This window comes from Gigantopelta aegis, chromosome 9 (assembly GCF_016097555.1).
Source record: "Gigantopelta aegis isolate Gae_Host chromosome 9, Gae_host_genome, whole genome shotgun sequence".
Taxonomy (NCBI): Eukaryota; Metazoa; Mollusca; class Gastropoda; order Neomphalida; family Peltospiridae; genus Gigantopelta; species Gigantopelta aegis.
In genome coordinates, this window is record NC_054707.1 from 67,397,579 (window position 1) to 67,413,473 (window position 15,895).

Consider the following 15,895-nt stretch of genomic DNA (forward strand, 5'->3'; position numbering starts at 1 on the left):
TTTCTCGTTTATCTCAAAACAAGTAAAAATTTAGTTACTAGATATGGCCATTGAACAGCATCTTGGAAGTTATGGAATTAATTTATAACAGCCTCTTGCTAACTAAGGCCAAAAACACACGTTAGCTGGGTGTGGATCGGACGAGTGTGGCGAAGACGTGGACCCAATATACAAAACCTGTTTTAAACTTGCACACGTGTGTCTACATGTATTTACAATGCTTTAAAAAAAAAAAAAGGAAATGTTTTATTTAACGACACACTCAACGCATTTCATTTACGGTTATATGGTTAAGGACCACACAGATATTGAGGGAGGAAACCGGCTGTCGCCACTTCATGGGCTACTCTTTTCGATTAGAACAAGGGATATTTTATATGCACCATCCCACAGACAGGATAGTGCATACCACGGTCTTTGTTACACCAGTTGTGGAGCACTGGCTGGAACGAGAAATAGCCCAATGGACCTACCGACAGGGATCGATCGCGCATCGTGCGAGCGCTTTACCACTGGGCTACGTCCCGGCCCTTACAATGCTTAAAAAACTGGCTTCGTAAAGTTGGCTCAGTGATGTCTGTATAATATATGTAACTGTTACGTAAAGTTGGCTCAGTGATGTCTGTATAATATATGTAACCGTTACGTAAAGTTGGCTCAGTGATGTCTGTATAATATCTGTAACTGTTACGTAAAGTTGGCTCAGTGATGTCTGTATAATATATGTAACCGTTACGTAAAGTTGGCTCAGTGATGTCTGTATAATATATGTAACTGTTTCGTGCCATCAAAATTATATTAGCTGCGTCCATATCTTTAGATATATTTTCTTCTTTAAAGAGCAGCAATAATTATGGTGTTTATTAACAAAATTGAAAAACGTATGGCTCAAACATTGTGTAGCTGCCAATGTAAAATAACAATGCATGTCAACTTGTGTGCGTCTGTTGTCAGATCCATAGTTCGCACCACAGATGCGGTATGTTTTGCCACATTTAATTCAGTGTACTTAATCATACATGTGACGTCACACTATTGTTCTAGGTGTAGATTATGTTTCAAGAATCAACACCTGCGAAACAATGCAATTTGAACTTTTTATGCATTCAGGTCAGGGATTCAAACCCACTACTGACAGAACGCATTCATTGTGAACAAGTACAACGCTTTAGCCCACGAGGCCAAACATAATGCATCATCAAATAAATATGTAATTTAAGCCTTATAAACCTGATACTAGTGATAGTAATATAATGTTCAAAGTAAGTAGGGGATATTCAAATATAACACAACATAACAGAGATGCATTAATTTTGATTGCAATATTAATTAATGGTAAAACACAAGCACTCATTGGCATTAAAGATTCTAGCCAGGATAATGTTGTAGGTCCGGAGGAGACACAGATATGCAACAGGGGTGGTGCTTGTCAATTTGACATTTTCAATATTTGCACTAGTAACGGGTAAAAACTCCACGGTTCGCCAAGCACGCACGAATCCGTCGTGGCATGCTCCTGATTAAACGTTCAATAACATTTTGGGAGATCCTGTCCCATTCCTCTTGGAGAGCGGCACTTAATTCAGGCAAGTTGGTTGTCTGATGATGTCCCACATGTGCTCAATGGGTGAAAGGTCTGGTCTTAGGGCTGGCCACGGTACTGTGGTATGTTCTGACTCCGGTGAGCACGGGCGTTGTCCTGAAAGGGGATGTATAAATATATAAAAATCATCGCTGCTGCTACAAAGTGGGTGGACATATCTCCCCCACCCCCTCATTGTAGCAGCAGCGATATGTGTTTTTTTAAATATATTTATACATGTATTTATATATTATTATCCTGTTCAATTATTTAGACCCAAAGTTTTTTGCAAAATGTTAGTTTATGTCCTATTCGATATTTGTTTTCTTTGCATTTACATGAAAACAAACCCAAACCCCGACAGGTTTTATATACAAATCATCATATAAAATTTGACTTAATTCCACTTTTTAAAAATCTCTGTGTCTTTTGAATGCACGTTATTTCTCCTATAAATAACTAAGGTCATTTGCATATCAAAAGCATCATTCTATAGTGCGTTTCAAACTAATGTTCGGTTCTATCGTCCTATCCGCACAAATCGTAGTATGACCTATATTTAAAAAAATATCTGTAAACATGAAGCAGGCGCGGATTCAGGTGGGGAGTTCAAGTGACAAAACCTCAGTTTGAAAAAAAAATATGTATCAAATATTATAATTATATTGTGGAATACACAAGCGCGCGCGCTGAAGGAGAGAGAGAGAGAGAGAGAGAGAGAGAGAGAGAGAGAGAGAGAGAGAGAGAGAGAGAGAGAGAGAGAGAGAGAGAGAGAGACATTTAGAGAACGACGCACTCAACATATTTTAGATCTATGGAGAGAGAGAGAGAGGAGAGAGAGACAGAGAGAGAGAGAGAGAGAGAGAGAGAGAGAGAGAGAGACGTCATTTATGTATGCACTCAACATATTTTAATCTATGGTTATAGGGAGAGAGAGAGAAGAATATGGTATGCATGCGATTGGTGGAGGTGTAACCCTCTGCACAACCCCAACCCCACTTAAGGCTTCTTTTGTATATGGAGCGGGACGTAGCTCAGAGGTAAAGCGTTCGCTCATGGTAGGTCGACTGATCGATCCCACAGTTGTGTCTAGTTCCAGCCTGTGCACCACAACTGATGTATAAAGGCTGTGGTATGTGCTATCCTGTCTATGAGATGGTGCATATAAAACGTCCCTTATTGCTTATCAAAATTGCTTATCGGAAACAGTGGCCCATGGGGCGGTAGCGAGTTTCTTTCTCACTGTCATAATGCTCCTTAACCGTTTTGTCTGACGCCACATAAACGTATATCAAATGCGTTGAGTGTGTCGTTAAATAAACATTTCTCTCGTATGTATGTGTAGTCTATATGCATTTCTAGTCGATTAGTTTATAGGTTGTTAGGTTGTTTGATAGTGAATGATATGGAAATAAATTGTTTTTGGTGTTAAAGAGTTCATGCATACATTAAAGTAATACTCCTGATGGGTATGGAGAAATAACTTAATCAGTCGACGAACTCATTTCTTCATCACTATCTTCGTTAAGGGGGACTATCATAGGGGGTATTTTATTTCTTATAAAACTATTTTGTTTTCTAAAATCTTCTTCGATCTTTATTACATGTTTAACTGCGTCAGAGAAGTGTGTAGGTGTGACAGAGTTCAATGCATGTGCAAGTACTCTCCGCACCGTGGTCATTTTACCATCATTATGACGAGCTATGTGCCCTTTGACTTGACTCCAGATCAGTTCTATCGGATTGAGTTCAGAATGTCTTGGCGGCAGTCTTAGACACAAGTGCCCATGGCGTTCAGCAATATCATCAGTAACAAATTGCTTTGCACATTTGTTACTTTTCACAAGTTCATTGTCACGGGGATCCTATAATACCCGTAACTGAATGAAACACGATTGTCCAAATATCTCTCCTAACTGTATATCTATTAGATCTCTCTGTAACAGGAAGTTATAACCGCGTGGCTCGTCTAGGTATGATCAGAGATAAGATCTTATATAAAGTATATATTATTATAGCATGTTTAGTTCACTAGAAAACACAACAAAAACACAATACACTTTGGAATCTGTATTAACCTACGCTGACAAATGTACTGCCGCAGTAGTTAATTAACAACAACAAATAATAACAACCCAGAACTGATCACTTAATTAGTTAATCTCGAGGTGTCTAGTTTACACAATATTCTAATCACTTCACCGTGACACAACACCCACACGTGTGATAATTGAGAAACGCTTCCAGGAGAACTTAATTAATAAAGGAATTACAACTCTATTCCTAACTGGTTAATTTTTAATTAACCCTTAAATACTCATTCAGTAACGTGTGATAATTGAGAAACGCTTGCAGGAGAACTTAATTAATAAAGGAATTACAACTCTATTCCTAACTGGTTATTTTTTAATTAACCCTTAACTACTCATTCAGTAACGTGTGATAATTGAGAAACGCTGCCAGGGGAACTTAATTAATAAAGGAATTACAACTCTATTCCTAACTGGTTAATTTTTAATTAACCCTTACTACTCGTTCAGTAACCTTGTAATACAGACTTAATCACAATAAAGACAATAACCTACAGTTTACCTAGGTCCTCTAGGATGACTGGCTAAGCTTTAATAATTATTTAGACAGTGAGCCTACAGTTTACTGCGTCAGATGACCGGCAGCACCGTCTAAATAATATTGGTATAATACAGTATTAAAATATTTAAAGTCACATCAATCACATCAAGGTTATACAACAGAGCAGAAATAATATATAATTACCACGTCCGGACTGAACTTATATATTTCGTTCAGTGGACGACGTCCGTTTCCCCTGCAGCCTTCCTATGTTTCTCCCCGATATCTCTAAAACCCTAGCTATTTATCATAAAACCAAATATCGCCTGGGGGTACATCGCGGCACCTCACGTATCATGTGAATTTTCCACAGCGACCAAGACGGCATATCTTTCTTAGAAGCCTAGACTTACTGTCGCCTAGTTCGCCAAATATACCCCGATCGTACCGAACTAGCGGAGGTATTACGTAACTACTGGCCACATGGCCTGCGCATCTGGTCCGGGTGTGTATTAAAGGGTACAGCTCGACCACCGTCGCGCAGAGGTATTACGTAACAAAGTGCCCACCTGTGTTTATTACTGTGCTACACCTCAGTTGTGTTAGGTTAGGTATGGTATGCTAATATATAATTGATATAATAAAATAAAAATACATAATACATTAGCTAAATTTATTAAATATAATGCACCTACAAGAAAGGGTTACATGTTCTGTTTGTTTACATCTATGTTTAACGGAAAGATTACACAATGCTGTTACACACTGCAAAACAATAATAACCTTGATTTAGTGAAACAAGCTATAATGGCCTTCACGTAGCCTCAGATCCCAATGTTTTGATATGCAAATGACCTTAGTTATTTATAGGAGAAATAACGTGCATTCAAAAGACACAGAGATTTTTAAAAAGTGGAATTAAGTCAACTTCGTGCATTTTATATGATGATTTGTATATAAAATCTGTCGGGGTTTGGGTTTGTTTTCATGTAAATGCAAAGAAAACAAATATCGAATAGGACATAAACGTAACATTTGCAAAAAAACATTGGGACCTCAGTTATATGGACTGTCTGTTTAGAGGTTTAGTGGCTAATGAGTGAACAGTCGGTGTAGTGGCTTTACGCCTACCCTTTTGTTTGTAAAACTCGCTCTGGGTAACAGCCGGTACTGGGATGCGAACCCAGTACCTACCAGCCTTAAGTCCGATGGCTTAACCACTACACCACCGAGGCCGGTATTTTAAAAAGTATGTGTGGTTTTACAAAAACACAGAATCTGGCACCATTATGAAATTAATTATACGTATATAGCCATTTCGAAAACACCCACTGTTAACAGCAATATATATATACAATGTGTATATATTTATATTTATCCTATAACTTACCCATGATATCCATATCATAAACCCATGTGATAATTTACTTTATCTCGCCTTCATGTAAAATTCTTTAATCCCATTGGTTGTTTGCCGTTGGACAAATCCCTTATCCCCCTGTGGGCGGAGCCAAATTCTCTTATACCCCGTCTGTAATTTCCAACAGTATCCAGCCGCCCCAGTTAATGCTAAAGCAATAATTAGATTATAAATAACATTGATAATCAACCAAGTATACATAATTAATTTTATTTTTACTATAAAATACACTATTTCAATACTTTTAAAAACTCGGCCACCTAATTACGGTCGTGGTGTTATTGTATTAATGCGCGATTAGCAACAGTTGTTGTTGTTTTTTACTACATACATTTCTAATAAAAAAAAAACTGTTTTTTATTTTTGTTATTAATATCTGTTTCAGACAATTTCGTATTACAAACATTTGAAGTTAAAAACTCCTTTATCGACGGAACTATTTTTCGTCACTGGCAAGTGGTTTCGTTCGCGTCCGCGTGGTACGGCTCCGTTAATAAAGTGTTAACAATTATTTTCTGGCGTTATTTTGATTATTTGGCTATATGGTTTAACATGTCGGCAAGATAAATTCGTTGTAGAAGCATCTCTCGGGGTATATGGCTTTTTATGTACCCTCTGTGTGCTCTTTTACCCCCTCGCCTTCGGCTCGGGGTAAAACAACACACAGAGGGTACATAAAAAGCCATATACCCCTCGTGATGCTTCTACAACTTATATTATTAACCCGGTTAATAATGATATGCAAATTTGCAAGGTCTCTAGGTAATGTGTTGCTGTGGTTGGGTCATTTGCTTACAAGTCAACAAGACCCGTGTACCTGAGCATAACGTTTTCAAAGATTTGTTTAAAATGCGTGACGTCAAACTAATATGTGTTAATCGTGGTGACGTCATATTATCGATGGGGACCGGCCTCGGTGGCGTTGTGGTTAGGCCATCGGTCTACAGGCTGGTAGGTACTGGGTTCGGATCCCAGTCGAGGCATGGGATTTTTAATCCAGATACTGACTTCAAAGCCTGAGTGAGTGCTCCGCAAGGTTCAGTGGGTAGGTGTAAAACCACTTGCACCGACCAGTGGTCCATAACTGGTTCAACAAAGGCCATGGTTTGTGCTATTCTGCCTGTGGGAAGCGCAAATAAAAGATCCCTTACTGCCTGTCGTAAAAGAGTAGCCTATGTGGCGACAGCGGGTTTCCTCTAAAATGACCATATGTTTGACGTCCAATAGCCGCTGATAAGGTAAAAAATCAATGTGCTCTAGTGGCGTCGTTAAATAAAACAAACTTTATTTATTTATTATCGATGGCGGCGACTTTAGTACTGTGATTTACTATATAAAAAAAATTAGAATGTTATTTTAAAAATGTTATAGGATAAACAGAATTCGCTACTTGTGTTTTTTAATATATAAAATATCAACCTCGTCTAGTTACTGTAATCGGTATTTTTCTCGGCAGAGCCTCGACAAATACCGATTAATATAAACTGTTGATATTTTCCATATTAAAAATACTCGTGACGAATCCTCTATTTATATATATATATATATATATATATATATATATATATATATAGTTAAATGGGTGTGTTATATATATATAAAGCATTTAAAAGTTGTTTGATGGTCATTTAGACCGACTGAAAATGTGCATTATACTATTACCCCCTCCAAATTCCAGTAGACTTGTCCATTATTATACGTCAACGTGTCCATTATTAAATCAAGGTGATTTCACCAACCCTAGTTTGTGAAGGGAGACAATACTATTTACATGTTCTTACACACCCGTTGCTGAGAACATCATTCGTTATTTTTGATAGCACATACATGTTAACACATGTACGTGTGTTAACAATTTCAAGACATACGACTGGCTGCTCCTAGGTGGTGACCAGGTCACCAATGCCATAGATCCGATGCAAAAACAGCACGATCGAAATTGATTACACTGTGACGTATAGTTAACCTGACAATCATTTGTCTGTGATGCGTAAGATAGCTACAAACGCAAGGTCTGTTGATAACTTATTGTCCCCCAAAAATGTAAAAATTTGCTGAAAAGATGGTTCTTGAGAATATGTAAGAAATAGAATACTACATTCCATTTATCTTAAAACTTGTTGTTTAAAAACATATTCAACTCGCTTTCGCTCGTTAGATACCCTATAAAACAAGTCGTTGTAAGATAAATGGTATCTAACGGCCACTCATGTAGTATTCTCGATATATGGCCACAGATCACAATTATTTACCCTGTTTGTTTATAGCGTTAGTGGCTATAGCACTTTTATTATTAGAAGGCCGATAGATTTTGTTTTATGCAGCTTTACCTGCCTGGGGGCAACATACCCTAAAAAGGATAACCCAGTTGACCAGATATTTCTCCCAGTATACATCCGTGTCCGGTGTATCGGCGCACTTGGTATTTTGCTTAAGTACGTTTAGGAAGTTGTCATGTTCTCGATGTTTTTAACGAATTAAAGTTCAATTCCTTTTTTCAATGGTTAATCAAGTATCAACATATTTGTTAAGGGTGCAATTAATTTTTTATTTTTTTTAGAATTATCAATAATTATATCATAATTTCAAAATAAATCATTCACCTGTTTTCGTGTATATAAACGCGAAGTAGGTCAGCCTTATTGATATTAAGAATGATAAAACCAGTCTAAAACACCTTTCCCGCATTTTTAAAGTATAAATGTAATTATTTTTGTTCGGTTATTTTTATTTAAACTGAAAAGGAAAACACAGATAAATGCAAACAAAACGAAAGTTTTACACCTTAATTGACAGTCATTTCAGTTCACAATTGTCACATTGTTATAAAAAAAATAATAGCGAAATAAGATCCACGTGTGTGCACAATCTACCCAAGAAAAATAAAATCCATGTAGGCATCTTAGCCATGCATGACAATGAACATGTATGCATCTGCAGTACTGTGCCACTCAAGAAAACGATTCCGAAACTGATCATGAGATGGGTCATGTGTGATCGTTCATTTTCATAGTAATATTTTTAACAAGACAAAACAAATAAGTACTAAAATAATTCTGGGACAATAGTGTAGCGTTTAGGGCTAAAAGTGAGGTCATCGGCGGTCTATAAATAGTAGGGTCAACAATCCACATCTACTGCGCCGAATCACCGGACATGCAAATCGTTTCAGATACAAGAGATATCAGGCCTCAGACCACAATTAATTTCGCTATATGTTTCTATATAGCCTTAGTGGCTATAACATTTTTATTAATATCAGCAGGCCCGTGAAGTTTTGTATGTACCTTTGCCTGCATGGGGGGGGGGACACATACCCTGAAAAGGACAACCCCTGTTGTCCAGCTCTTTCTCCCAGCATATTGGTTTAAACAGACACACCCTCTAAACCAGGCCGGAGTACACCCATTTTACACAAAAAGCACTACTTTTGCATGGGCCGGAATTACCACAAACAAGTCTTCAATGTCAACAAGTTACACATGTTTACAAACTACATGCTATCCCCTGTCACTTCAGTCAAACAGTTGCCACTTCATAGCTGTCTGCCATGAAATAATCACAGTCAAACAGCAGACTACTTGCGCGGTCAAATTTCCGGATTTTCGACAACCAAATGGGAAGATAACATTTTAAAATGTTTATTTACTATAGACACAAACCAATTTGTAGTGTATTTCAGATTATGCACTGCTTCATTGGTGAGAGGCACATTTTATTAAGTATTTCACAGTGTTCACATAGAAAATGGTCCTTGAATGCTTAGGTGCGCCGATACACCGGACAGCACTGTACTGGTTTAAACAAACACACCTACTAAACCTGGCCTGAGTACACCCGTTTTACACAAAACGTAATGGGCTGGAATTACCATTAAAAAAAAGTCTTCAATGTTAACAAGTTACAAGTTTGCTAATTACATGCTCTCCCCTGCAAACTTCAGTCTAATAATTAACATTTCAAAGCTGTCTGCCATGAAATAATCAGTCAAACAGCAAACTTCTTTCGCGGACGTTATGGGAAGATAACTGTGGTTTGTGGCTATATCCGAACACAATCAAAGAGTTATTTCCCTTAGCACCGAATTAACTATAGAACATGCGACGCTTTAAGACAAACTTCAGTTCTCGTGGTTTCTTCATCTAACTTCACATAATAATATACCAAAGGCATTCAAATGCTGAATAATAAAATACAGTAAAATATAAAATCCCTCATCATGTGTATACATAAGTGAACAGTTGTTTCTGAGATCAAATATAAATGTTAATGACAAAAAAAAATTGTTTTGTTTAATGACACCACTAAAGCACATTGATTTATTAATCATCGGCTATTGGATGTCAAACATTTGGTCATTTTAACATATAATCTTAGAGTGGAAACCCACTAAATTTTTCCACTAGTAGCAATGGATATGTTATATGCACACAGGATAGGACATACCATGGCTTTTGATATACCAGTAGTGGTGGACTGGCTGGAACAAAAAATAGCCCAATGAGCCCACCAATGGGGATCGATTCTAAACTGACCATGCACCAAGCGAGTGCTTTACCACTTGGCTACATCTCCATCCCATGTTAATAACAAGACAAAGTTAACACATAATAATTAAAAAAATGTTTATTAAATCTAGAAAATGTACAAGACTACTACACTGTACTAGTATATAAAATGACTGCATATATGATGAACAAGAATTAATGAATATGTGTTAGTGAAGATTGATTTAAATGGTAAAGCGTGTTAACAAATGATGAAATTACTCAATCTGTCATAACTGATTTTATGTAAATGGATACATGTAATGTAAACACTTTTAATGATTTTTTATACATCATTTATCCTTATAGGAATTACAAGCTACAATTATTATTAACACTAATATAGTATGTATTCAGCATAATAATAATATATATACAATGTAAAATATGATGTACACTTGTATTTATAAAAATATCTTGATAAAAACAAATTCAATATACAACAAATATTTTTAAAGTAAGAATTGTGTTAAAAAAGGAAGAAAAAATAACAGACTGCTTAAAAGTGTTCAACTCAGTGTATCTAATTATAACTTTAAATTATGTCAATTGCAAACTATGGTAAAGCATACTCAGGTTCAAATCACATACAAAATTACTTTTAAAAAGGGATTTACATACAAATATTAAAACAAATTAATTAAACTAATAGGTTTACTAACTGTGCTATTTACAAAAACTGTATTCACCAAAGACTTAAAACATTTCGCTCTTTGTACAAAGAAAAATAAAAAGAACGTATACCAAAAATAAATTCATTCTAAATTTTAGTATTTTTTAAAACATCAAGTGTGTATCAAATAACTATAATAACTGGGGTTTTAGGTTGGTTTTCAGTGGCAGATCTAAGGGGGGGCCCAGGGACACGGCCCTCCCCACATTTTGTGAGTTATATATATATATATAACCCTTCAGGAATGTATGTGGCCACATGGCATTGGAGCCCCCAACCCCTTCCCGAATGGATTTTCTGGATCTGCCACTGGGTTTTTTTCAATCTATTTCTTTATTAATGATACTTAAAAGTCCCTGACCCTAGTTTCAACCCATAAAAATGGACACTAGGTTTAGTTAATAGATCTACAAACCTGTATCACATTTAGATAAACTTACAACCGAGTAAGACAAGTCTGTGGTGTTAAAACAGTGAAATATCCTACAACTTGACTCCATGTCTATTATCTCTATAATGCACATGCGTTTTTAAAAATATGAAAAATACATTTTGTGGTATTAGAAACACGAGGATGACCAGCTGTACGCTTCAGCTGTATGGAAATGGATAATCTAAACAATAACATATAAGTAATGTTTGATTTTAGTGAAAACCAATGGCTCTAATAGTGAAACATTTGTGTTAGTGTTTAAAAACTAGGGTCTGTCATTTTAAGGCAACTGTAGATGATAACATTAAAATATACCATATAAAACTTTAAAACTTCAGGAATGTATTTTTATAGTTACCTGTACCATTATAATCAAATATTATATGCCTCTTTTTTAAAATAGATTTTTTAATGGGAATATAATTTTAAGATGACAATTTTAAAACAATAAATACACTAAAAATGTCATACAGTTATCCCGTTAAAAGCATAGTTAAGCATTTGAGGGTCAACAAATGGAATGTTCTTTACAAGGAATAAACAAGTCATTACTTCTTTAAAGTATATCAGGAAACTACTTGTCCAGTTCTTATAGAACGTTTATCACCAAGAGAAGTCTTACTTAAATGATTACCTCATGATGACCAAACAGAAATGAGGCATTACAAATCAAGTTCTCTTGGATCAAAGTTTTTAATTCTAAAAATTTATTTTCCATTATTTTTGGGGGATTTTTATAAACCAAAGTTCTTAATTTTAAAAGTACTTTTCAATTTGTTTTTGGTTTTGTCATTAAAATTCTTAACTTTAAAAAGTACTTTACATTTTGTTTTGGGTTTTTGCTAAAAAATAATCATCAAAGTCCGTAATTTTTTTAAAAGTACTTTTCATCTTATTTCTTTGTTTAAGATAAATAATTTTCAAAAAGAACTTCATTTGTTTTGGGATTTCTTTAAAATCAAAATCCTTAGTTTTAAAAAGTACTTTTAATGTTTTTCTTTTTAATTTTATAATCCAACATTTTATTTTTTTAAAAGTACTCTTCATTTTTTTTTTTTGGGGTTTTACAACCAAAGTTCTTAATTTTAAAAGTACTTTTTCCTTTGTTTTTTTTGTTTTCCAATCACAATAATTTTGTCACCAAAGTCAGCACTGCAGAGAACATCATCAGCGGCATCGTGATCACTGTTTGGGACGGTGCGGTGTTACAGCCGTTGTACTCGTTACAGAAACAGTACTTTATGTTAGAATTCGTCAGCTGAAGAGGGTTCGAGGGGTCATTCTTACGAGCCGGTGTACAGTAACCATGGCGACGAAGGTTGGGCATCTGTAAGCGATGGCGCGTGGATTGCAGCAGTATGTGTTCACACTCTCGGATGTATTTAGGTTGTTCACCTGAAAGAGTTAAAAGTTTTGTCTTGTTTAAAAATACCACTAGAGCACATTAAATTATTTATCTTTGGTTATTGAATGTTAAATACTTGGTAATTGTGACATAAAAAGTCTTAAAAGAAAACATGCTATATTTTTCTATTAGCAGCATGGGAATTTGTATATGCACTTTCCCACAGACAGGACAGCACTTACCATGGTTTTTGATATACAAGTTGTGGCACACTGGCTGGGGAAGAGGAAAAAGCAAATCAGAAAATTGGTCCAATGAGGGGGTTCGATCCTATGAGCTTTCTACAGCCCCCTACACCTGATTATCAAATGACATTCTATATCTCATTCAACATCCAAAATTCCAAGCTTTGTATGTAGGACATTTTCATTACAAAGTATCATTGTAGTTAAATTATCCTATGATGAATGAACTATGGGGTGACAATTCTATCTACTGATCATCATGCAGGGGCAGATCCAGAGGGGAATTCTGGTTGTATACACTATCACCTATGTGCACATTACACCGGCTTCGGTGGCGTCGTGGTTAAGCCATTGGACAACAGGCTGGCAGGTACAGGGTTCGCAGCCTGGTACCGGCTTCAACCCAGACCGAGTTCTTACGGGATCAATGGGTAGGTGTAAATGGCCTCTTCTTTCTCACTAACTATTAACCAACTCACTCACTGTCCTGGACAGACAGCCCAGATAGCTGAGCTGTGTGCCCAGGACAGCATGCTTGAACCTTAATTGGATATAAGCACGAAAATAAGTTGAAATGAAATGTGCACATTAAGTGTCCTACTTATCATACTAACATATAATGAGTTCATGATGAATTCACTAAAAACCATCAACCTAACAAGTGCCCTTTTTTTTAGTTCCTCAACAAAAATTGTGGAACTGCTCCAAGGAAATATTACAAATACTGTACAAACCTGGAATCTCTTCAACGACCTTGACACAGAAATTTGACGGCCCACAGTCTCTCCAAGGAAACATCCGCCAAACTACCTCATCTCCACAACCTCCCATAGCACTGTAGCAACGATGACACATGATACTCTCCGCTACAAACAGAAAATACCTTATTGTCAGCATACTGGTATTTAAATGAACGCAGGAACGTGCCAGTTACAGGCTCAAAATATGTTATCTAAATGTGTTACAGGTTTGTAGATTAACTAAACGTATTGTTAATTTTCACGGGTTGAAACTAGGGTCTGTCCCTTTAACTAAATAGCAGATGAGATAATCATATATTCATGTACATTTCTCACGAAAAATTACCTGCGATTTTTTAGTAGTTTTAGCAGGTAAAACAGAAATTCTCCTGCTAGGGGAAAACAATGGACTGCTTTTCGTAGGCCACTATTTCAAGCCCTGACATTAGTGGAAGCAATCCATTTCATGGTTTAAACTTAAAAATAAGCTTTTATTGGCCTGTTTTAAATAATTAGCACACAAATCACGTCTTAAAGACACACACCCTAGTTTTAGCCCATGAAAATGCACACTAAGTTTAGTTCATCTACAAACCTGTAACATGTTTGGATAAAGTTACAACTGAGTGAAACCTGAGTCTGTGACTTTGAAACAGGGAAATACCCTCTAAAAATAGACTAAAACTCTACTCCATAACTGTTACTTCTCAGACGCACGTTCATTTTTTTTAAATATGAGAAATGCATTTTGTGATATTAAAAACACCAGGATGACCAAAAACACTTCGAATGTACAGAAATGGATAATCTAAACAATAAACTAACTAAAGTATGATTTCAATTATCAAAAAGGGCTCTAATAGTCAAAAATATGCATTAGTGTTTAAAAACTATGGTATGTCTCTTTAATGACTTAATACATGTATACACAAGCTGTACATCTGCCAGATGAACTACCTTTGTAAAATTCATAGTGCACCTTACCTAATATATTTCAAACAAAAAAGTATGTGTTTGGGATGAGGTTTTGTTCATTGACATTTGTTTCCGAACACATTTTATTTAGAGTAATTGGAAAGGAATAAAAAAAAAAGCATTCAAAAACAATTATGTCGATTTAAATACGTTATTTAATTAACTGAAAGCCATTAGCGCAATAGCAATTCGTGAGATAACGCGATGGGTCCATTCAGTTTTTCCCACCTGTCAGCGTATACCTTTGCTTTGACTGTCCGCCATTTTGTCCCAATTACGACAGGTAAAACCAGTAAATGTCTCACGCACAGTAAAAAATAATTATGTGTTTTGTAAATCACGTCTATCGGGTGTTAGGGATGCTCGCACGACTACGTAATACTTACTGTGTTTGATCAGGGCCATAATGAAGGCTAAAACGGCGATCGTCCATCGAGTCCCCATATTTTTGAACAGGTAGGTGACCTCACCTGTAAACAATCTAAGGGGAGATAATCACGGTACTTTGAAAGTTTGTGAATGACACCATTATTTAGAAGGGTGCGGGACGTAGCCCAGTGGTAAATTGCTCACTTGATGCGCGGTCGGTTTGGGATCGATCCCTGTCGGTGGCCCCACTGGGCTATTTCTCGTTCCAGCCAGTGCTCCACAACTGATGTAACAAAGGCCGTGGTATGTACTATCGGGACTGTCTGTGGGATGATACCTATAAAAGATCCCTTGCTGCCACCATTACCAATTTTTATTTACATGCTTATATACCACTAGGGTTTCAAGCATGTCTGTCCCGGGCCCGGTCTCTGGATAGTCAGTGATTTGGTCCGGGACAGAAATCCCTTGCTGCTAATCAAAAAAGAATAGCCCATGAAGTGGCGACAGCGGGCTTTCTCTCTCTATATCTGTTTGGTCCTCAACCATATATCTCTGACGCCATATAACCGTAAATAAAATGTGTTGAGTGCGTCGTTAAATAAAACATATCCTTCCTTCCATTATTTAGATGACTGCAGGGAATTATGCAGGAGAGGGTACTAGACTGTGGCGAGCGATATTTCTTAGGGGGTTCGAGTCATGCTACTCAGAAAATATATATAATATAATTTAATCGTTTGAGTAGTGGTGGATTCGATCTCAGAAACTCACGTCCGCCCCCACCCCAGCACACGCGCCTGTTGGGGCACATTGATTTAGTAATAATCGTCTGTTGGATGTTGAATATTTGATAATTCTTTAGAAACATCCCGTGACACTTATTTTCACGTATACTTCAAACTGTCTACAGGCCCGTACGCAAGGGGGGTGCGAGGGGTGCGTACGCACCCCCAATAGTCTGTCGAGGTCCGTCCGTGGATGTGTAAAAAAAA

At 36.5% G+C, this 15,895-nt stretch overlaps 1 protein-coding gene across 1 annotated transcript; it reads right to left on the reverse strand.

Annotated features, from left to right (window-relative positions):
• Window positions 1-10,184: 10,184 nt before the first annotated feature.
• Window positions 10,185-15,014, reverse strand: LOC121381064. The gene is made up of 3 exons (XM_041510154.1): window positions 14,918-15,014; window positions 13,551-13,682; window positions 10,185-12,621 (listed from the first exon to the last, which is right to left on the reverse strand). The coding sequence occupies exons 1-3, from the start codon at window positions 14,973-14,975 to the stop codon at window positions 12,350-12,352; spliced, it is 462 nt and encodes a 153-aa protein (XP_041366088.1). The 5' UTR covers window positions 14,976-15,014; the 3' UTR covers window positions 10,185-12,349.
• Between the last annotated feature and the right edge of the window lie 881 nt (window positions 15,015-15,895).